Here is a 23,664-nt window from a genome sequence, read left to right on the forward strand (position 1 = left end):
TTGTTGAGAATGAGTGAGATTATTTTCATATACTTGCACTTCATTAACTAAAATTATGTATTTACGTGATTGCTTCCAAAGTGCACGTTTAGCTTGGGTATGGGATAATAATGGATACATCTCAAGAGAACGATCATTAACTAATTGCATAAGAGTACCATTATGTGTGAAATCCATAGTATGCATGGAATAATCAATATGTGTATTGAATTCATGTCTAAATGGCATACCAAGTATGATGTCACTAGAATGTAAAGGTGCAATGAGAAAGTTTCGTTTTTGTTTAAAAGTTCCAATTTGTATCTCAAGGTCACGTACTTCATGAGTTCTCATGTAGCGTGTGCCTTGAAATGCAGATCTAACCGTATAACACGAAGGATGAGTCTCTAAATGCAACCTACGAACTGCCTTTTCAGAAATAAAATCAGGCATGTCATGCAAAACAGTGATATCATTTCCATTAATAGATCCTTTCATACGAAGCAAATAATGAGGAGTGATTGAAGTACCCATCGATTCGCTTTGCATACCCACTTCTTCATTGTTGAGTTGATCTTCCGTCCAATCTGGAGCTGTATCACCATCACCATCGTAGTATGTGTCGTCTTCGATATTGTGAAGTTGTGTCACTTGAGTAGGACGAAAGGTACACTTGTTGGCTTGATGTCCCACTCAATGACACTTGAAGCATGTAGGCACATTATTGCCTTGATGAGGTTGGGTAGGGTAAGGAGTGGGTGCATTACTAGTATTACCATTCCATGGATGCCGTTGTTGTGAAGGAGATTGAAAAAATTGAGGGCATCGAAAAGAAGATCTAAAACCTTGATTCCCCACCACGAAAGAAGATTGTCGATTGGGTAGAGAAGCATATTGACCATTGCGAGGTAATTGACGAGGCAAACCTTTCTTGCGCTCGGAATCATGAGCAAGAGAGATTGCATCATCAAGAGAAGTTGGCTTGAACATGTTCGCTTGAATAGTTGTCTCAGGACCATTTTCATACTTTTGTTGGAGTGAGTATTCAGGAACATCCTTGAGCATACGAAGCAGCACAAGTGATTGCCAAAATCTCTCCGTATATTGATAAACAGTATCACAATCTATCATGCGGAGAAGATTCCATGCTCGACGAGTGCTAAGGTGGAATTGTGGAGGAAGAAAAGCAAACTTGAATTTGTCTTTGAAATTGATCCCATGTGAGAGGCTTGGTAGAACCCATGCAAAGTGCGTTCCACCACAATGAAGCTCGATCACTCAAATGATTAGTAGCATACTTTATTTTATCTTCGTTGAAGAATCGTTCATCAGCAAAATAATCATCAAATCGGGTCAACCAAGAAAGAACTAAACGACCATCTTTTTTACCGTCAAATTTGGAGAACGTGAATGCGCGACGACTGATCTTGGAGTCCTTGTGATTCCATTTGCGAGTCAAAAACAGATTTGAGAATCTTTCTCAAGCGATCATCTTTCGAGAGGCATGACATGAGGAGATTCTTCACGAACGCGTTGGCGGTTGCGTTGTTCTTCAAGTTGCATCTCGAGTAGACCTCCAAAGTAGGAGCGGGAAGAGGTGACACATTTGAAATGGTTGGTGGTTGAGTGCCATCACCAGAATCCATGGCTGTAGATGCTTGGTAGAAATCGGGGATGTAGAGCAAAACAAGGATTGGAAAAATTTACCCCTTCAAAAGATATATATATATATATATATATACATATATATATTTTATTATTATTTTTTAATACTTCTTCTTCTTCTCTTTCCCTCTTCTCTTCTCTCTCTCTCTCTCTCTCTCTCTCTCTCTCCTTCTTCTCTTCTCTTTCTTCTTCTCTTCTCATGGTTTCACCACAAGGCTGCCACGCATGTGCCTTATAATCCCACATGGTGTTGGAGAGATTTAACAAACCAAGTATAAAGGGGAGAAAAGACCACTCTTTACCATTGTCTCTTAAGAGACGCCCATGCTGGAGATTGGGGGAGGTGAGGTGCATCGATCGTTGGTGCGCTTGCCATTCGTCGGTGCTTGTTATGGCTGGTGCGCTTGTTGCTCGCTGTACTTAGTGCCCCTTATGCTTGAGAATGTGCTGGTGGTTGGTGGTCGGTACTTGTTAGTAGGTAGTGAGCCGACGGCCGGTATGTTCACTTGTCGGTGGCCGGTGCACTGTCCACTGTAGACGGTAGACAGGCGGCGCTCTGACAATTAGTGTCACCCTGGGGTTTCGTGCCGATGTTCCTCACCTTTACACAAAGGACAACAGTCCTGGGCCGTTTAAGTGTCCAATACACAACTTTTTTTTTCCTGAATGACAAGAAAGTACGATAGCACAATTCTCTCTGATCCTTGGCTCTGGCTCTGATACCAATATTGGAAGCTCACCGTTGGCCCTTTATAAAAATCAACTTGAAAGAAATACTCAAGCTCAAAATAAAAGAAAAATCTTATGCACGGCGACACGAGAATGGGTTAAATCTCCCCCACCATGAGAGTGGCTCACGTGTCCTCTTCATGGTGTATTTAAATATATTTCCTTGTACAAAAAGCAAGAGCCAAAAATACATGTAGCGAAAAGTATGGATCTCCACATTAGGCTTGCATAAGCCTAAATACAAAAATGTGAACACTCTAAGGTTCACTCATGAAATAGAACTAATGTATATGAAAATATTGCACACTAATGTGCACATAAAATATCATTGCCACTACCGAATAAATAATTGCCACGCGCCATGTGTCAATAAATTTCCATTGAAGCAAGCCCAATGGATCCATGCACATCCCGCACACTAACCCTACCCCACTGATCTGCACTGACATTCACAATATAAGCTCAAAATATGTGACAAGTTAGAGGTGATCAGTCTCGCGTGCACATAAAATAAATATCCATCAAATAAATCCGTAAATGCTAAATAATTCGAATAATTCCAACACTAACCTTTTCTTTCAATAGTATAAATATATCTATGTTTTTCCACACACACACACACACACACACACACACACACACACACAAGTTCCTTATTATATCCCCTTCTTGAACTATGAAGGTCTTTAAGCCATTCTAAGTACTTGTGAGAGCTTCTTCAAGGTTTCCTTGAGCCTAATAATCAACTCTACTAAGACTCTTGACTTATTTAATAATCAACTCTACTAAGACTCTTGACTTATTTAATGTCTCTAAAGATCCCATAAGGCTCTTTTGAAATCATTAGAGCTTCCTTCTAAGGTCCTTTAAAGCTTCTTGAGCTCTTGAATGCTTCTTTTGAGCTCCTTTACAACTTTCTTGAGTGGTTCTTTTGAGCTCCTTTAAAACTTTCTTAAGCTTGATTTAAGCTCCTCCATGCTCTTTTGAGATCCTTAAGAGGCCATCCCTTTGTCATTGCCTTTGAGCCTAAAATCTTGGCTTTACAATCATGTACTTTCAAACCATTGAGGTCACAATTTTGAAAGATATCAAGAGAACATTCACATTACTAGATATTAATGGGGTAGTTGTCCTTATAATAAGGAAGAAATGGCGGTTTTAGTGGAGGAAACTAGTGACTTTATAGAGATTGATTACTTTAAAGAGACAAGTGACTTTATAGAGAGATGGTAGTATTTGAATGCTAATTTGAATGCTAATTTGATCATCCACACACAACTAAAGGAAACATGTGTTTGAATTGAAAATAAGGTTGTTGAGAGCTTTGGAGGGGAATCAATTATCTATTTGATTGATTGAGTGGTGCCTAAGTATCTTCCCAAAATTGACTTGAAGAAAATTATCATCCATCACATTAAGAAGGGGACACAATCTCTTGGAGGTGTGTTTTTTCAACAAGCTTTTAAAGAGGACATAATCTCTTAGAGTTGTATTTGTTAAGTGAGCTTTTTTGACGAGTTTTTCAGACAAAATGGTGAGCTTTTCTGGTTTCACTTTGTTTTGTCACCAAGAATGGTTTTTGGAAGCTCACCCTTTTAAAAATATATGTTTATATCCATCTTATATGCATAGTAATAGTGTGCTACGCACACCAAAAACAACTCACACACAAGGATATTTTAAAGTTGTTTTTTTATAAAATTAACTTTTTTTTCCCAATTTTATACTTGAGAAAAAAAGATTGGGTAATTTTTTTTTACAATTTTGACGTCTTAGATATACTCATTGGGCTTGTTCCAATCAATTCAAGTCTAAATATGACTATATATGGCTTAGTTTTGAGAAAGTTCAGCTCAAGCCAACATGATTATAATGGGGTGGTTAAAGGATTAGAGTCCCAAATGAGTTGACGCGGGTTTCAATCCTACTCACTAATGTTGTGTGCCCATGTAATCGAAGTAGGATATGTGAGTCGTTGTGTATATATAAGTTGATGATTTTCACCAAACTTTCAAAAGAGAAAGTTAAGCTTAATTTGAGCTTTGGGCATGTGGATCTCAAATGCTAAAAGGAAGATTACAATCTTGCTTTTGGCATGTGAGGCCCACATGTTAATAATCCCAGTAGAAATTCATAATTTAAAATTACATTTTCTAAGTTCAAAATTATACAATGTTCACATGCTAGATAGACTCATTGGGCCTATTCCCATCGAGTTCAGTATAAACATGACCATATTTAGGCAAGTTTTGAGGCAAGTTTTGAGCAAGTTAAACTTGTTTTAGGTTCCAAGAATGTGGATCCCAAACACCAAAAGCAAGCTTGTGATGGGGCTCCAAATGTGGCCTTAAACCAAAAACATGCTTAACTTGCTCAAAGCTTACCCAAATATGGTGGTGTTTATACTTAAATTGACAAGAAGAGGCCCAATGAATCTATCTAGCATGTTAAATTTGAAAAAATGTGCTTAGAAATTGTGGGGCTTTGATGAGTTGAGACAACCTATTCCTCATTTTCGCCACATGTTGGCACTTTTTTTGGTGTCAAAATGATGCGTGAAAGGGTGTTAGAGATGGAGATGGACTACACGCAAAGAGGTGGGAGATTAAGAGGGATTAAGGACCAAGCAATGGGAGCAGAGGGCACCTAGTGTGAAGATGCAAGGCCACTATTATGTGTAACAATTCAACACATTTGTACTCCTCCCATGTGAGGATGGAGTGAGAAGGCACGAGCTAATGTACATAAAATTTAGATGATATTTAGCAATTAGTGTATGTGTTTAGCTTGCTTTGTGAGTGGAATTCCATACTGGGGGAGTGTGAAGAAGATCATTGTTAGTGTGTTTCTTCTTCATGAATTATTAATGGGATAGGGTCTTGGTAATTGATTTGTGAGCATGTGTTAGCATTTGTTGAAGTGAGACTAGGGAATGATCAATGGCTATAGACTCAACTATAACAAAGTTAGCATTATTATTAAATAATATTCCATGGCCAAACAAAGTATTCCTTCTCTAGCCCACTCAATGACTCATGATCATTTACTCCATGCCATGAACGAGTGTCAAGTAAAATGAAGGTGTTCTCTTGTAAATTTATTCCAAGAGATTTGTTGCCAATTTTTGTTGTCAAGCTCAATAACAACTTGTGTGGTTATTCATCACAATGCTAACCCAATGACCGCATTTTGGCTTTTTAAAACTTTGCCACTATCAAGTGTTGAATATAGATAAGTCGCCTTGCTCATCAAAAATATTTGAAAAAAATAAATATGTAGTTTATTCTTTGATGGATTATGAGTTTTTTTGGTTGGCAAAGAAAGAGAAAAGGGCAAAAACTTTTGCAACACACGTCAAAAATTAAGCTTGAGTGTGATCATTTTCCAAATTACGCTCTCTCAATGCCACATAAAGCTCTTTGCTTTTAGTACTTAGCTGGTAGTACAAAAGCCTCTTGTACTTGAGGTACTACACAATGCTCTCTTTGAAGTTTGATGTGGTTAGTTGTGGAAAGGCAAAGACTTGTCCAAAACTTACTTAGAGTGAAGCTCACTAGCTAAGTTTGAATGCAAGTTGTTGTTGTATTTTTTTAAAATCGTCATCGCGATCTGTCTTCCTCTATCTCTCGCCGCCGCAGAGTTTCAAAGATCGAAGATATGTTATTGCTCTCTCTGTTTCTCTATATGCAGCCCCAGCCCCTCTTTCTCTATCCCATGTCCCCAGCCTCTCCCATACTTGAATACATGAATAGCCAAAAAAAAAAACACCTTAAACGTCATCTCATACTTAGACGATGTGAACTGCAAAAAAAAACGTTCGGGAATGTCTTCGTTATGCATCTCTACATTGTGCTCTCTCTCTCTCTCTCTCACTCTCTCTCTCAGAGAGGGGCCACAACCCAAACCCATGCCCTTGCTTAGCATGGCTATTTATAGCCTTCGCAGAAGGCTCTAGAACTCGAACGATCCAAAAACCTCCAGCTCCCGAACTTTTACCTTTTTGACATAAGGTCCTCCCAAACTTTTATGTAAGGTCCTCCCGCTAAGGTTCTCCCTCTCAAACTAATTAATTAATGTATAAGAGAATTGGGCACCCATATTTTGATGCTTTTAAATGTCACATGCTTGTTGTATCTAAGGTGGTTATTTTGATGTTTCTAAATGTCATGTGATTGTTAGGGTCTTTACAGATGTACTGTTCCCCTAAGAATTGTGGGTCTTTGTTCATGTCCTTGCTCATATGCAGTTCTACGAAAAGTATGTGAAGCCCCTTATAACCTAGAGCCTTTACACTTCCCCCTGAAAAGTATGCTTTTGAATGTCACGTGATTGTTACATGGCACTACTTAGGGTCTTTATGGATGTAATGTTCCCCCAAGAATTGTGGGTCTTTGTTCATGTCCTTGCCCATGTGCAATTCTACGGAAAGTATATGAAGCCCCATATAACTTAGAGCCTTTACAACCCACAGGAATTCTGGGAGTAAGGGGCAGGAATCTCAAAATTCAGGGAGGATCTCCTTTCAATTCCAGAATTGAGGGGGGATCCCCCATGAATTCTGGAATTCAAGGGAGATCTCCCCCAACCAAGTCTGTGGACGCATCCCCCGGTCTTGTCATGGAAATTTAGGGGAAAAGGGATGGGTTTTTGAGATCTCCCCCAACCAAGTCTGTGGACGCGTCCCCGGTCTTGTCATGGAAATTTAGGGGAAAAGGGATGGGTTTTTGAAAAAGAGTGTGTAAAGTTATTAGACAATGGTAATTATCAATCAGACTCTTATTAGACAATGGTGATTATCAACCAAGACTCTTGTAGTGTGACCTAGCGTGGTGGACCCCTTTTTTTTTAATAAAGATTTTGCAAAAACTTTCAGATGGGTGTAAAAGACATGGTTCAGGAACAGGACATGTGGCATTATCGTGTACATCAGGGCCTCTCAGAAATCAAAGAATAAGAAATTCTTAGAGTTTTTACTTTCGCTAGGGGAAAAAAAAATTAAGCGGCTTTATGGATGAGGTGGGCGTTGGCGCAAAGGTGAGCAAACAGTTTGTTGGGTTCTTTATCCTTAATTTGCATTCGATTTCAGAGGAACTGTTGCCAATTGGGCGATCATTTTTCTGCACAATTTTGGCTATGGTGCTTTTCTGTGATCAGCCGAAGCTAAAGCTACCGATTTTGTTCAATTAGGCGGTCATTAATATGCTTTTCTCTGCATACTTAGTGTTGGGCACTGCACCTAACAACACTTCAGCTACCTAATTGCTGTTGGCGATTTAGGTTTGTCCCATGTTCGTGGCAATTAAGGTTTGGCCACATGTTCGTGGCAATTAAGGTTTGGCCAATTCAGCTTGTGAGCCATCAGGGCATCTCTCTGTGCGAGCTTGTTTTAGTTGCTTAGTAGCATTGGAGAGCTGGCTATGGTGATTTGCTGAGCTTCTACATTGTTCAGTGCTGCATTGCACTGGCATTGCCTTACCATTGAACAATGGCAACAGTTATATATCATGGCCAGTGCTACTCAAGGGCCCCTCTTGGCCAGCCATTGCCCACATCTACACAGAGGAAGCATACATTGGGAAAGAGGAGAGTTCCTCTCCGAAAGCGAGTAGTTCTACATCATGGAGTGCGAGTTCAAAGCCAAGCTGGTATGTCATAAAACCCATCCCAACCTTTATCCATTGCTTGATAAGATAGCCAGCATGGCTACACCCTTCTAACTCAAATCAGACACATTGGGACTTGATGGTACTGTAGCCTACATGTGTTTACATAAGAATGCGTTGCATGTGTTGGATGGACAGGTTTTGGCCGCGGCACAGTGAAGATTAAGGAAGAAGAGAGTCTAAATGAAGCTGAACCTGAGCCTGAACGTGGATTAAAGAAGTTCATAAAGCTGCCAGGAACAGTCAAGTTGCAAGGTACAAGCCAGCCTCCGTCCAAGGACAACAAAGTAGTCTTTGTGGCAGGGGCCACTGGCAAAGTTGGGTCACGAACTGTAAGGTATGTGAGTATGTAAGCAGGTGCCAGAAAGCTGTAGAAGAGTTCAAAGTGGTTTGTTCAATCAATTGTGTAGTTCTTGCATGTCGCAGGGAACTTCTGAAGCTTGGTTTTCGGGTTCGTGCAAGCTCAAGGAATGTCGAGAAAGCTGAAGCTTTGCTTGAGGTTTTGTGCACTCCAATTTTTCAACTCTAAAGTCTTTACTTTACATGGACCAGATACCAAACTATCACTTGGAATCTTGTTCTTGGCCCTGCAGGATGTGTTGCAAAATACCCCTGATGATGCAGAACCAGAGGATGCAAGCCCTTTTGCAATCTTTTCAGTAAGTGCCTTGCAATTGATGCCCTAATGGTTTTCTCATTCAGTATAGGTCTCCTCTAATGCCCCAGAGTCTTGTTCATATGCTGCTCTTCCTAAAGATCAAGGGAAAGCTTCTTTCAACTATATTTGCTTGATAATGTTGGGCCCTGTTGATCTGTTGCAGCCAGCAAAACTCTTTGGTTTTTTGAAGCCCAAATCAGGGAAGATGTTGGAGATTGTGGAGTGTGATTTGGAGGATGCAGAGAGTATTGAGCCTGCTTTGGGAAATGCTGGGGTTGTTGTTTGTTGCATTGGTGCAAGTGAGAAAGAGGTCCTTGATGTGACGGGTCCATATCGCATCGACTTTAAGGCTACACAAAACTTGATCGATGCTGGTAATCAAACCTGATCTGAACAACTGTCTTTTTGGGGCTGTAAGCTAAGGTCTCCAGTGCTTTGTGCAAGTCAATCTGAAACAGTCTGGAGCCAGCCTACTGCCTGTGGGTTGCAGTGTAAGCTAAGGCCTCCAGTGCATCGTGCAAGTCAATATGAAACAATCTAGAGGCAGCTTACTGCCTGAAGGTTGCAATGGAAACCCCATGTGGCTGGGGTCTCTCTAGGATTCCGTGTGTGTTGCCCCAGTGTCTCCTTCTCTCTCTATTTCAGGGGTGTTGACGTGCTGAAATGATGTGAGGAGTGGTTGACTCTGGTGCTCTTGCCTCCTTTACCCCAGTACGAGTCAAGCCTTTCTGTCTTCATGTCTCATGCGAAAATGTCATACATCCTTTATCATCATATGAAAAAGTGCCATACATTTTTGGTTGTTATACTTGACTCAGGTGATGGGGACCAATCCCTCTCTGAATAGGATGTGGAAACAGCCTTTGATCTCATAGTATGCTAGAAGGATGGTGCACTCTATGTTCAGACCTTATAGATGTTACACTACATTCCCAACCTCATGAACATTGTTCTCTTATTATGTATTCCGGTAGCTCTTGAACTTGGTGTGTCTCCTTGCCTCAATGTGGAGCCTGTGTGGAGCTTACCCGTGGAGAAGCCGAGTGCATGTGACAGTGAGTCCAGGTATCATGGAATTTGGATCAAGCCATTGCGCACTGTGAGAAACTCCTCTTGATGTAGCTCATCTTAGATGAGTTTTTTTCCAGCTGGATCCATATTCTATGGATAACAGATTTCCAAATATCGTCCCTGATCTCTTTTTAGTTTCTGCCTTGATAATGCACAGGGCTGTTCAGGGTATTGAATCGAGGGGGACTCATTTTACAGAGAAGCCATGTGTTGTCATCCATCTCATTGCTCTAGCGCCTATATGATGCTTAGTTTAAAGGCTTGCTGGCCATGAGAACTTATCTCAGTTAAAATGACCATTAATCTTTCAGATTTTTTTCCGAGTCTAAATCTAAGCCTTTTTGTGTGGCATATGGGAGAGTGTTGCCATCCTGCTCATAGTTTAGAGCTAAGGGTCTATCTTCATGACTTGACACTTCTGAGAATGTAGAGGCTAATGACTCTTGAAGTTCTACCACCACCTTTTTTTGCAGCATGTGCCGCCCAGATCAATCATTTTGTGCTATTAACCTCCTTGGGAACCCAAAAATTTGGCTTCCCCGCTGCAGTGTTAAAGTAAGTCTGTATGCTCAGTTTCGAGTGAGCCATGGAGTTTTTATGGTGTGTCAATCTCCTCCACTGACTCTGATCTCTGATGCAGCCTTTTTTGGGGTGTCCTTGTATGGAAAGCTAAGGCTGAAAAGGCACTAATTCAAAGTGGACTTCCATACACAGTGAGTATCTTCTCCACATATAACACTCTCTCTCTCTCTCACACACACACACACGGGGCACAGCACTACAGTGAGCCCGATGTCCTAGACTCCCTGGACCTTGCCAGCAACACAGCCATTAGCCCCAGCTTGAGGAGATCTTTGAGAGGTACAGGGCCACCTTCCCACGCCCAGTGGATCTGCAGAACCTTCTACAGGCTACCCCATGCTTGATATCCTTGATGCTCCCCTCCTACCGGGGTGTTAGCTCCATAGGTTGTATGTTGTTGATATCCCATTTATCATATGGCTCGGATTTGACATTCTCAGCTCATAGCTCTAGTCTTTGATTTCTTTTGTACCATGATGAGATTACATGGACACTATTGTATTACTATGGTTTCATAGACCCATTGGGTCTTTTGAAGACGTTTAATATAACTTGTATTTCTTTCTACACACACAAGCGCGCACACGACCGCATGCATGCATGGCGCGTGCGTGCACGGACGCGCGCGCGCACACACACACACACACGCACGCACGCATGCATGCATGCATACATACATACTTACATTTTATACATATATGAATGAGCATAGATAGTATACCTGGAGATTCTAAAATCTTGACTGAAAGACTAAAAAATGAAAATTCTCTGTATCTAGATTGTCCGGCCAGGTGGCATGGAGCGGCCTACAGATGCTTATAAAGAGACTCACAACCTCACTCTTGCAGAAGCTGACAAGTTATTTGGTGGTCAAGTCTCCAACTTACAGGTGATATACTTGAACCTTCAATCCACTTATTTGTGAATTAAAATACAGATTTTAGTCCATCTTTTCCAAAGTCATATCCCTTCAAAAGTAAGGATTTTGTTAAATCAGGTGGCTGAGCTCATAGCAAGCATTGCTAAGAACCCAGATGTTTCAATAAACAAGATCGTAGAAGCCGTTGCTGAGACCACAGCTCCCTTGAGACCCATCAAAGAGTTGCTAGAAGACATTCCAGCAAATAATCAGACGAGCCCTGGTGTCGAGTCTCCAAGCACTAAGAAAATTCGTCCAAGCAAGGTTAATGTAGCTGCACAAAAAGTTTCCAAGAAACAGGAAGAGGTTATACTTTCTTTCTTACTTTGAGTGTTTGTAAAAATGATCATGTGTTGAAGGCCAATTAAGCATGGGGTTGTGTTCATATGAACTTGAAGGCTGTGTTGAAGTATGATTGTGATCCTTGTTTTAGGAAAAGCTTGTGGAGGAAAAGCGCATTCAAGCTCAGAAGGATAAAGAGGAGAGGCGCATTGAAGCTCAGAAGGATGAGGAGGAGAGGATTAAATTGGAGGCATTGCGAGAAAAGTATGAGAAGGAGATTCAAGCAGCAAAAGAGAAAGAGGAGGCAGCCAAAACTGCAGCAGAGGCTGCACTTGCAGAGAAGGCTGAATTGGAAAGGAGAGCAGCTCAGGTTCGGGCCAAAGCGGAGACTGCTGCTCTGGCTGCTAGCCAGGCCAAAGCTCTTGAAGCTGCTGTTCTAGCTGCAGCTCAAAAAGGCAGTGTGTAAGTAATTCCATATGCAATGGTAGCAGTCTTTGTTTAAGGGCAATTTCTCTGCTTAATCATTATTACCACTAAGACTCGTAATTATTTGTAGGCTATCTGATGAAGAAAAGCAAAAAATATTGGAATCAGTGAAGCTGGAAAGGCTGCAGAAGGCCAAAAGTCCAGAGGAATCCAAAGTGAGCTCAAAAAAGATTTCTGCACTCTCCTTTTTTGGCAGATTGGTACCTTCACCAACAGTTACTGAAACAGCTACAGATGCTGGATCGAGTGGTACACAATCAACAACTAAGGAAAAGGATAGAGCTGCCACAGAAGCCAAGGCCAAAGCTGATGAGGAAGCCGCAGCAAAGCTTGCACAGAAGAAACAACTGGAAGAAAAGGAGAAGAAGAAGGAAGAAACCAAGAAACTTGCAGAGCAGGAAGCTGCAAGGGCTCTAGAAGCCAAGAAAAAGGAAGAGCAAGAAAAGGCAGAGAAAGAAGCAAAAGAGTTAGCAGAACAAGAAGCTGCAAAGGCTGCAGAAGCTAAGCGAAAGGAAGAAGAAGAGAAAGCAGAAGCTAAGATAAAGGAAGAACAAGAGAAAGCAGAAGCTAAAAGAAAGGAAGAACAAGAGAAAGCAAAGGCTGCAGAAGCTAAGCGAAAGGAAGAAGAAGAGAAAGCAGAAGCTAAGATAAAGGAAGAACAACAGAAAGCAGAAGCTAAAAGAAAGGAAGAACAAGAGAAAGCAGAGAAAGAAGCTGAGAAGCTGAAGGTAGAGGCTGAAAAGGAGGCTAAAGCATTGGGAGAGCAAGAAGCAGCAGAAGAAGCAGCAGAAGAAGCTGAGAAGCTCAAAAGAGAGAAGGTGGAGCAAGAAGAGAAACAGGCTAAGGAAGCAGCAGAAGCTTCTGCACCAGCATCCAAAAAGGGTTTCAGATGGTTCTGGCAGCCATCTGAGCCGGAGCCATCTGAACTGGAGCCTAGTGCCAAAGTCACATCGACAGGTGTGGCTGATGTTCCAGTGGATGCCAAAGCAACTGAGCTACCCCCATCTTCGACACCGTTGTCGCCTTACACAAGGTAACTGAGTTTTGTAAGATGATAATAAGTGGTCTGATCTGTCAACTCAAAATTTTGTGATTTGCTTTCTATTGTGTGGGAAAGAGATTGCAGGCTAAAGCATGCATTTCTCTAAAACTCCAGAGAGATTCTACCACTAGAAGATTAAAACGAGGATGGTCCTGCATGTGCCAAATCCAGCCTCTGTTAGACATGAGGCATTATTAGCATGTGCTTTGAGAAGGGGGGCAAGTCAATTCTTACATTGAACATGTCCAGGTCATGACGACACATGAGATGAGAGGTATCTGAATCTAGAGCCTTCATTGGGGCCATGCAATGCATGTTGAGGCATTAGAGGCACCAGTGCATATAAATTTTCTTAGTGTAACCAAAAGGAGTTTGAAATGTGGCTAAAAGTGCTGAGAATGGGCATTCATATAAGTAGATGGCTTAAGCCAAGAGATGAGAAACCTAAGGAGTCTCCATGCATCTTTGGCGAACAAATACGAACCCTCCATTCATCTTTGGTAAACAAATCCATCACATCTCAAGAATCTAAGAGCTTTCTTCTGATGTCTGGTTTTCCATAGGACTTCCATGGTGTGAGACAAGAAAGAAGTGATATGTTTCTTTGTCCATACCAATTGAGGCAAGAAAAATTGTACATAAGCCATCAAGATGGACTACACTATCCTTAGTCGTACACGTAAAGGCGAGGTAGGCAATTGCTAGTATTCCAATTTTGCTTTCATCTTCTCAAAGACCCAGTCTGTGGCATCACTAACAAATACATTTCACCCCAATGGTAACTGAGATGTCTAACAATATCCGTTGGTGGGAAAATCTGTCCAGGCCATAATAAATTGCGCCAATCCGATGCTCTAAGTGAAAGAAGTTTGAATTTGCAGAGATTGATGAACATTCCTTTAGCTTTCCCAAACAATGGAAGAGCCCTCATAAAGGTTTGCAAATCTTGCAGAGTGTTTTTGGGGAAGAAAAAAAAATCATCAGCGTAAGCCTATGCCACTAACTTATGACCATCTGGCATTTGCAAACCATGCAAAAGTCCTTGATCTATGAGTTTGTCCATATATAGAAGCATAGGGTGAGTGGCAATTCCATATACTAATGCACTCAAAGGGCAACCCTGGCTGACTGATTTAGGCCCAAAAACAAGTTTTGTCATCACTGCAACTATAAAATCCCATTGAACTGGCTAATGAGGGGATAGCCCAACTAATGAAGGTGTTTGCCTAGGACCAGGAGGTCAAGGGTTCAAAACCCCACAAGGTGCTTCCTTGGCAATATCGCCTATGGGTAGATAAAATGCGGCTACGGGCGGGTGCCTATGGGTGGTGAAAAATGGTAGCTACGGGAGGATCTTGGACCTAGGGCTAGTTGGAAAAAAATAATAAAAAGCATCCGATTGAAGTGTATCAAAATCCTTTGCGACATCTATCTGCAACAATAGTACATCTTGTTGTGAGTATTTGACATACTCAATGCCCACATAAGCATTACAAATGTTATTTGTGATTTTTCTTCTAGGTACAAAACCATGTTGGGCTTGATGTAATCCTCTGTGCAATATCTTTTTGACTCTCCAAGTTACGATATAAAAAAACAGGCATAATAGTGATCGGACACCAGTCCGAAAGATTCTGACATAGCTGCATCTTCAACACTAATCTGACAAGTCCTTTCGAGGATGATGGCATAACACCTTGTTGCCATGATTGATTCATAAGTAATAATGGATCCTCGAGAAAGTCCCATAATTGCAAAAAGAATTCCGTAGTAGTCAACCCATCCCATCCATGAGATTTCAATTCACCTAAAGCCTTGACTGCATTGTGTATCTCCATAGACGTAAATAGGCTTTCTAGTTCAAAGGCTTATTTCACATCCATTATTTCTCTGACATTCTAAAGCTATTCTGTACGAGCATGTGTCTTAGCAGGGGTTTCAGCAGGAGGCGATGCAAAAACTTGTTGAAAGTGAGTCACACATTCTTGCTCTAGCTACAGTATATTTTGCATCCACTCTCCATTGTCCTTCTGCACTTGTGAGATGCATTGTTTTTGCTTTTAAATAAGGCTTTAGATGAGCAACCCTTGTCTAGGATAGGCTTCTGTCTTGAATGGACTTGCCACTTTTGCAACTCTCTATAATTATTCAATTCAAGCTGATGCTTCGCATAACATATCACTGACTTCTTTAGCCCTCACTAGAGTTTCGGCTGATACAGCCTATACGATATCTGTTGGGACACATGGGCCAGGATAGAGCTAGAGGTCCCCATGGAGTGAGCACTCTCCAAACCCTTGATAGGTTGCCACTGTCACCATTTGGTCCATCTCCATTTCTGGAGCCACTTCTATGGGACTGTCACTCCATAGAGCGGCCAGATTTGTGCCATGTTCACATGGGGCTAGGCCAGTGTCCCATGTGAAAGGGCCAGTTTTATGGTGTCACATGGACGGGAGCCAGATCAGTGCCACCCGTGTGCGACCAGTGCTGCGTCACATGGACGGGAACCAGTTTCGCGTCACCCGTGTGTGATTTGCTTCGTGCTGTATGGACGGGAGTCTGTTGGTGCCACCCGTGTATAGCCAGGATGGTGTCTTACCTATGGGACTATCACTCCATATGAAGACCAGGACATATTTATTTATATTTGTCACGCCAGTTTTGTGCCCGACAGGAACCTCTTGTACAAGTTTCATGAAAGGGAGATTTCGTCCACTATTTGTGCACATGCATTTATGCCAGCATGCATAAATTTGTTTTTGCATGACTTGTTTGCGTGTGTCTGCTTGTTATGTCGTGCCAGTACACTGGACGGGGACGCCCCTTGTGTATCGTGGAATGCTGTTTGCTGACTTGGTGGTGTGGCGTGTGAATAGGTGGTAAGTATTACCATTTTGGTCCTTTTAAAATGTAAAATCCATAAACTATGGTTAACTTTAATGTTTATAAGCTAATGTGTTTACACACATTTAAAAAGGGGTTAGACATTTTCTTTTGGATGGTGCCCATAAGTGTTAATTATGTATTAAGGTTTTATAACCTTTGATAAGGCTTTTGCATGGAACATTATTGGAAAATTTTCCACGTGTGGTGGGTTGATGGATTTTCTCTGTGGATCGCCTCTTTCTCCACCCGCCTCCTTCCTGCTGGCTGTACCCGCCTATTGAGCTGCTATACCTGTACGTGCTGTACTCGCCTTACAGCCGTACTGTACATGCCTTGCAGCCTTACTCTACTGGACTGCTGCCCACGCTTGCTGTACCCGCCTGAAGCTGCCCACGCTTGTACCTGGCTACTGTACTCGACTGCTGCCCCTGTTGTACCTGCAGTACCTGCTCATTTACTGCCATGTGTACCTGTTGGCTGGTTGTACCTGCACACATGTGAAGTTCTTGATGTGCTGGATTGTATCTGCTACAAATTGTACCGGTTGTATCTAGATTGTACTCACCGTACCAGGTGCTCTCATATTTTTCTCATTTGTATAAATCTGAAATTTGCAAATTTAAATTCAGAGAATGCTTTAAGTTGTGTAGTGCAGGAGCAAAGCATGTATATGCTGACCATGCTCAGGAATGTTCTTCGTGGTGTGGTCAGTATATTTCCCTGTGTGGTGTTGTAACCGCGCTCTCAGAGCTTCTGAGAGCCAGTGAAGGTTAGACTCACCAGGGAATTTGGGAGCAAAGCTCATTGGGGAGAACCAGGCCATGTTCCCTCCACGGTGTACCCTTGGCTTGCGTTAGTACGGGCGTGCCTGCTGGTGCACGGTCCCGGAAGACCAGTGAAAGGCAGGTGTCCACCCAGTGAAGGTGGGAATGAGCCTGTGATTTGGGGCTACTCCGACCAACACCTCTTCATCGACTTGAACCAGTTTTATTTGGTTGTTTTCACTCCTTTGTGGAGAAATCTGGCCTGTCAGGCCCGTGACACTTGTACAAATATAAATACTCCAAGAAATACAAAAAGTATTGAGGGGGGGGCCGGCCCTTTCCGGCCCTAGTGCTGGTGTCATTTGTATTTTCAGTATTTCCAGTATTTGTGTTGCTGATGTTGTTTCCATTGTTTAATAACAATTAAATTAAGTGTTCTAAATATGTGTATATTGTCTGCCGATCTGTAGGCCTCCTGTAGGGAGCGGTCACATGGTATCAGAGTCCGGTCGTCTCTCTTTCTCAAGAGGAGACACGGAGTTTTGAGATCGGAAGCAAGCACAAACACTTAATTCAATGGACAGCCAGGGCAACCCATTGGAAGTGCCGAATTCGAGGGACCAATCAAGTGCTTCACGGGAATCCGATGCATTGCATGGAAGGCATAAGCCTCTTGAGAGAGTCCATGGGACAGCCATCACGTGGTAAAGAACCCATGCACGAGGAAGAGCCCAATGCATTGAGGGCTGAGTTGGAGCACATGAAGAGACTCTTGCAGGCAAAAGAGCAAGAGCTGAAATTCTTGCATGAGGACCCCCATGCACAAAGTGTCATAGAAGCCAAGAAAGCTGATGCTATGGTGGACATGACTTTTGAGTCTATGGCTCGAGAAGTGGGCAAGAAGCCAAGGGAGCTAGCACTCTCTTTTCTTATCCGCAAGGGTGACCTTAAAGAGGGAGATGATGGAGAGCTTATGTTCAAGAATCCACCCCGTTTGCAGCATGGAGACCCAGCCTCTCAAAGGTTGAGAGCATATTTGCATAAAGAAGAAGTTTCGGTCACCTCTCGCCATGCATCCACTCCTCATGGCATAGGAGGAAACAGATTTATGCATGCTCAAGGCCGTTTGGATTCTAGGTATGTACATCATGGGGACAGTGGTCTGCATGCAAGCCAAAAGACCTTGCCTATTGAGTTGTCTCGTGGCGAGACAAGGCATCTTTCAGCGAGGTCACATGTAGTGGGGCCACTAGAATCAAAGACCCATGTCACTTTGGCTAGTGGAACACCTATCATTGCCCGAAGCTCATGCAGAGAGAGCTGCCCCATTGGATAAGGGGAAGAGAAAAAGAAAAGAACATGTACCACATCCCAAGAAGCTCAAGGAGTTCAAGGCAGGAGGCAAGTGCGTCAAATTTGATGCCTTTCATGGAGAGTATGATGCCTCTAAGGTGCTAGCTTTTGTGGCACAATTTGATATTGCTTTTAGTGATGAGGACTTCACTGAGAAGTCCAAAATTCGTCATGCAAGCATGTTCTTTTGAAGGTGGATCACTGAAAAGACCACCAAAGATCCCATTTGCACTTGGAAAGAGTTTAAGGACACATTTTATGCCCAATTCTTGCCTCATAATGCGGAGCAAACTCTCACCCAAAAGTGGGATAGACTTGAGCAAAAAGATAATGAAAGTGTGCAGCAGTATGTCAATAAGTTTTGGAAAGTTGTTGCTTGAGGTAACTCCCTTTATGCAACTCTCCGAGGATGAAATAAAGAGGAAGTTTCGCTCAGGATTGCAACCAGCTTATCGTTCGGGCATTGAATTGCACCCGAAACACACTCTACAACAGCTTATAGTCTGTGCTCTTGCTGAGGATCATCGCATAGATCTTGTGCCAGATAGTTCTCTACCTAACAAACCTGCATATCGTGTGAGTGCCGCACAACAAGAAGAGATCATGAAGCAGGTTAATGAGCTTTTGGAGAAAGGTTTGGTTCAACCAAGTTCCTCACCTTATTGCTCTCCCGTGCTTCTTGTTCTTCAAAAGAAAGATGGATCATTCCGCATGTGTGTGGATTATAGAGCTCTAAATAAGCTCACCATCAAGAATAGATTTCCAATCCCGCGTATTGATGACATTTTGGATAAGCTTGATGGCTTGGCTTGTTTCAGCCGTATTGATTTGAAGAGTGGTTATCACCAGATACGAGTGGTGCCACATGATGTCCACAAAACTGCATTCAGGACAGCTTTTGGATTGTATGAATTTTTGGTGATGCCTTTTGGTCTTGCCAATGTCCCAGAGTTAGCTAGGGTTCCACTCCATGCGTCCGAGGTCAGGTGTGCATTGTCTTGCACATGCGTTCGAAGTCAGGTGTGCATTGTCCTAGACATGAAGCAGTGCCAGTCCACGTTGTGAGTCTCCCTCTAGAATGACATCAGGTGATTTGAGTATTTGGTCGGCGACCAGGTGCCGGACATCTATGTAGGCATGTAGGTTGCATGTAAAGAAGGGGCCAGCCCATAGGGGCTACCCCAGATCAGATGTGTAGAGCTGTAGCAGTGGGCAGGGGGCAGCTTAGAGCCACCCCAAGGGGCCAGGAAGGCCCCATGCTGAGCCCACCAGCCCTAGTGTGGGCTGGGCAGGCTGTTGACCAGCTCTATGGAGCCTGACCAGGCAGCCGACAGGGCTATAAGTCCTACCTACTAGCAGGTCGGCCAGGTGTGGGGTGCAGTCCCACACCTATGCGCAGGGCTGCCCAGCAGCCTGGGCACTGTCCAGTCATGCGCAGGATTGTTGGCCAAGTCTTTAATAGTGTGAACACGTCAGTATATTCAGCATTTTGGTCATTTTAGCCAGTCGTGAGCATTATTATGCTGGCCGACTCCTGTTGTAGTGGCCGATTGGATATATGAGGGGGTATAAATACCCAATGCTGGAGTTCAGTTCAATATCTGACTCTTTACAAGGTGCTGAAGCTACTCAAGGGGCCCAGACAAGCCAAGGAGAAGCTAACGCAAGGGTGAAGGCTGAAGGTCAAGGGCAGAGGTTTACTTCAGTCAAGAAGGCCCAGGTTCAGGCTTTTATTTTTTGATTTGCATCATTCTAATAGAAGCAAATACACCATTAGTGGTGGGGGCCCTACAGAGGGTATTCGGCAGGTACGACCAGGACCTCCACTACCCCCTCAGAGAGCTAGACGTCCTTCAGGAGGAGTCACCCTTGACAGAGCCATAGCACTTTGTCGAGCAAGACGCCCACGCTTACCAGGACCTCGTCCATGGCCACTTCATCACCGGTGGATTAGAGCCATCATCACCTCCCACAGGAGACGACTGCCCCGCCACTTTAGTCTCTCTATCTTACAGCACCCCATGAGAGAGATACTGAGATGAGCAGATTACACAAGTCTTATGCTAGCTATAGATATTATACACTTTTGTTGCACCTTAGTAGGAGTATTTTCCTTTCATAGCTGTTTAGGACTGTTTTAGGACTTTTTTAGTCCTTTTTGTCTTACTTTTGATGAGACACCATCAGCTGTGTACTATGTTTTGGTCTCATAGGCCACTTTGGCCTTTCGCAGACGTTAATATATCTTTCTTTCTTTCTTTCTCTCTATTTTCTGCACATCTATTTTCAGTTTTGTGCGTTATTCTTGTCGTGAACAATTGCTGATTTCTTAGCATTGAAGTTACCGATCTACCCCAAAGCTTCCGCATGTTACAGTGGTATCAGAGCCTACTTCAAGTGTAAAGATACAGCAAGAAAAAGAAGAAAAAAAGCCCAGAAATTTTTTCTCGCTTGTGTGGTTGGTTTCCAGACTCCGGTGGACCACCCGCATGAGGAAGTCCTATGATGGTGTAAGATGATGGCCCTGATCCTCGTGGGCAGGGGCCTTTGGGTAGAGGTTGTCCACCTCTGCATAGCTCGGTGGCTCTGTCTAGTGTCACTCCTCCGGGTCAGGCTCCTACATTAATCTAGGGTTGAGGCAGGGTGGGTGGGTTTGCCCTTGGAGCTTCCGAGCTTCAGTCAGGAAGAAATCAATGAGAGCTCTTTGCACTGGTCCTCGGTCCTTGGGTAGGTGCTGCCGGTCTGAGCCGCAATAGTGACTCCCTGTGTCTGTGAAGCTCCAGAAGGAAGAGCCCTAGGCATCTCTAATCCGAGAAGTCCATGATCCTGGAGAGTGGTCGAAACCTGTCTCAGAAGAGGCAGTTCACTGAACCTCCCCCTGATCTCATACTATACCGGACATTGGCATATGTAGTGCTCCTCCGTCTCGGCCTCTATATGGTAAAGCTGACATATACTATCCTTTGGTGCAGCCATTCGTGGCCCATATTTGGCTGCCTCCACTCTCAACTGGTGGGATGAGGTGCGGATCTGGCCAATCGCACATCTCACTCCAAATGACAGATGTGTGTCCATGTAGCGTGGGGTGTGATAAGCTATCCTCCGTCTAGTGAAGAAAGTGAACTTTGTAGAAGGCCATCTTCGTCCCCAAGGGCTGAGTAGGTGAGCACCAGGTCCTCTGTATCCAATCTAACAATGTCCTTCCTAATGATCCTGTTCAGCTCTGTGTGGTTGAGATCAAAGGAGGGTGCCTGTATGCTGTACTGAAAAGGGGGGAGTACTTCCATCTGCATGCCATGTATACTGGACCAGGTGCTCACCTGCACATACAAGCACTGTCTGTCTCCATCTAGTGCCAGCTGTCTCGAGGACTCCATGACGAGCCAGGGGTATTTTTCCTTTGGGAGCTTTCATAACCTGTGCCAGAGAGCTAGGCGCCCCTTGTCTTGGCGACGACCAAGGCCATTCACTCGTCAGCTCTAGATTGGGACTTGCTTCAGTGATAGAGAGAGGCAACTCCACAGACGGTGGATGTTGAGGCCATAGAGAGAGAGAGAGAGAGAGAGAGAGAGAGAGAGTTCTCCAAGATGAGCCAGATAGTCTTGTCTTCTACTAGTGTTTGTGTAGGGGATGCGTCCTGACGCAATTATTCTGAAGGTAGGGAAATTGGAAGTCTGTTAAAGATTGATAAATGCACTGTAAAACACTATCGTTTCTTCTTTCAGATATATTGATTAGCAGGATTTTCATCTCATACAGGTTTCCTGGTCTGAAGCCGCCTTCTTCTCCCAGTCCAAGCCCTCCTGCACCAAAGAGTGAAACAATTATATCGTCAAAAGAAGACCTTTTAAGTTCTGAAGTCAAGAGTGTCGAACAGACTAAAGAAAAGGCGGCTCTACCAGATGGTGATGTTGAGAAAGACAAGGAAGCTGTCATTGAAGAAGCAAGTGAAGAATCAAAAGAAGACATAGAAGCAAGGAAATTGCTGGTGCAGGAAATTGCAACAAGAGAGAAAGAAGCATTGGAGAAAGCAAAGGCAGCAAGCACCCTTGTTTGGCCTTGGCAGAAGTCAAGACCTGTGGAGGATCAGTCTGCACCTCCATCAAATGAAGCCAGGAAGCCAGAATGTGAAACAATTCTGGCAAGTTCAGGGCCTCTTTCACCTTACACACAGTGAGTAACATTTTGAAAGCCCTACATTGTACAGGATGTTCCAAACACTGTGCAAAATGGGAAGCTCATCAGTTGACTGTCATCTGCAGGTTTCCCAATCTCAAACCACCAACTCCGCCGACACCCTCTTTACTGGTGCAAAATACTATGACCAAGGAGCCAAAGGCAGTAGAAACACTATCAAGTTCATCAACTCCTCTCTCACCATATCCAAGGTGAGTTGGTTTTACAATTTCATGCACCCATGTTGTTTGCATATACAGGGCTTCAAAGGAGACTGAAAGGGTTCTTTGCTCTGCAGATTCCCTGATCTCAAGCCACCATCCTCTCCAGCACCTTTGACAGATAAAATATCTGAGAATGGTGCAGTGCCTGAGGGATCTGCAGGAACAGATGAAAAGATCTTGGAACCTTCTGTTAAATCTGGTTTTAAGTGGCCGTGGCAGTGAGTTGTCTAAACAAATGCTTTGTCATGATTTTTTTTCTCTTAAAGCATGGAGTATTAGGAACCTAGCATGAGAAAAAAGACATTGCCTGAGGATCTGACTCAAATGAAGAGTCTATTGTATCATCATTCTTGTGTACGAATAATGTTGATTTTGCACATTAAACTCCAGGACCATTTCTATCAGGCTTGGTAGACTTTGAAGTTTGCAACCTTCAAGGTCTTTAGTACTTAATTTTTGACATGTCTATTCTCCTTTGTATTGAATTTGAGTAGTAATGTATGGTAGAGTAAGCATATAGTTGCAAGGCCCTAGTTAAGAAAGATCAAACAGGCATAAAGCTTTGGTAATCTTAATGTTTAGCCAGGTTCTGCCTTTACCCCTTAGGATGGCCTTTTGAGCCATGGGGCTACTTAGCTCCCTTTATACAGTAGGGTGTTTCTCTGCGGCCCCATATGGAATCAAACATCGTGCATGTGCAAGGAATTGTTAGTTGTTGGCTCAAAAACTGCTTATGGTATGGTCAAAGAGCTCAAATGGTGATGGCTCATTAGGCTTTGGTGTGTTACCTTGCCAACATGTGTCATGGGGACTTCGCTAAAAAGCCGCAATATGCAACTTGCTCTTGTGGGTGTGCTAGCTCATCCATGCCGTTTGTTTGTTGTCACACCGGAAAGCTCCTTGCTAATTATGAAGAGAGATTCTCTTGCCTTGATGGAAGCAAGAATAGGTCAACTCCACTCGGCTCTAATCTCTCAAGAGATGAAAAGAAGAAACTCCATGAAGAAGGAAGCCCTAATCACAGCAAGCGTTCATCCACACTAAGCTTGGATTAAACCAAGACATGAAAGAGAGGAAGAGGAAGAGTAAAAGAGGAGAGCTCAGCAGACTTACTTTCAATGGGGAATGATTTGTTGTATTAGTTAATGTTAAAACTAAGTTGCTCTATTCACACTAGTCCGG

At 43.2% G+C, this 23,664-nt stretch overlaps 1 protein-coding gene across 1 annotated transcript; it reads left to right on the top strand.

Moving 5' to 3' along the window:
* Positions 1 to 7,273: 7,273 nt before the first annotated feature.
* LOC147617479 (uncharacterized) lies at positions 7,274 to 22,866 on the top strand. The gene is made up of 15 exons (XM_086775733.1): positions 7,274 to 7,407; positions 7,678 to 8,018; positions 8,175 to 8,373; positions 8,463 to 8,535; positions 8,630 to 8,695; positions 8,858 to 9,068; positions 10,239 to 10,320; positions 10,406 to 10,478; positions 11,126 to 11,236; positions 11,345 to 11,572; positions 11,700 to 12,010; positions 12,105 to 13,067; positions 21,842 to 22,255; positions 22,345 to 22,470; positions 22,557 to 22,866. Exons 2-15 carry the CDS (start codon positions 7,859 to 7,861, stop codon positions 22,702 to 22,704), a joined length of 3,165 nt encoding a protein of 1,054 aa, XP_086631859.1. The 5' UTR covers positions 7,274 to 7,407; positions 7,678 to 7,858; the 3' UTR covers positions 22,705 to 22,866.
* The last annotated feature ends 798 nt before the right edge of the window (positions 22,867 to 23,664 follow it).

The sequence above is a fragment of the Cibotium barometz genome, chromosome 36, assembly GCF_041138505.1.
Source record: "Cibotium barometz isolate CiBa-2024 chromosome 36, ASM4113850v1, whole genome shotgun sequence".
Classification (NCBI taxonomy): Eukaryota; Viridiplantae; Streptophyta; class Polypodiopsida; order Cyatheales; family Cibotiaceae; genus Cibotium; species Cibotium barometz.

Bases quoted from the DNA above. Each gene is read 5' to 3' on its own strand.
- LOC147617479 (XM_086775733.1), top strand. From the start codon at position 7,859: ATGGCAACAGTTATATATCATGGCCAGTGCTACTCAAGGGCCCCTCTT. The intron at 8,374-8,462 runs GTATGTGAGTAT...TGCATGTCGCAG, and splicing joins GTTGGGTCACGAACTGTAAG to GGAACTTCTGAAGCTTGGTT. The intron at 9,069-10,238 runs GTAATCAAACCT...CTTTTTTTGCAG, and splicing joins ACAAAACTTGATCGATGCTG to CATGTGCCGCCCAGATCAAT.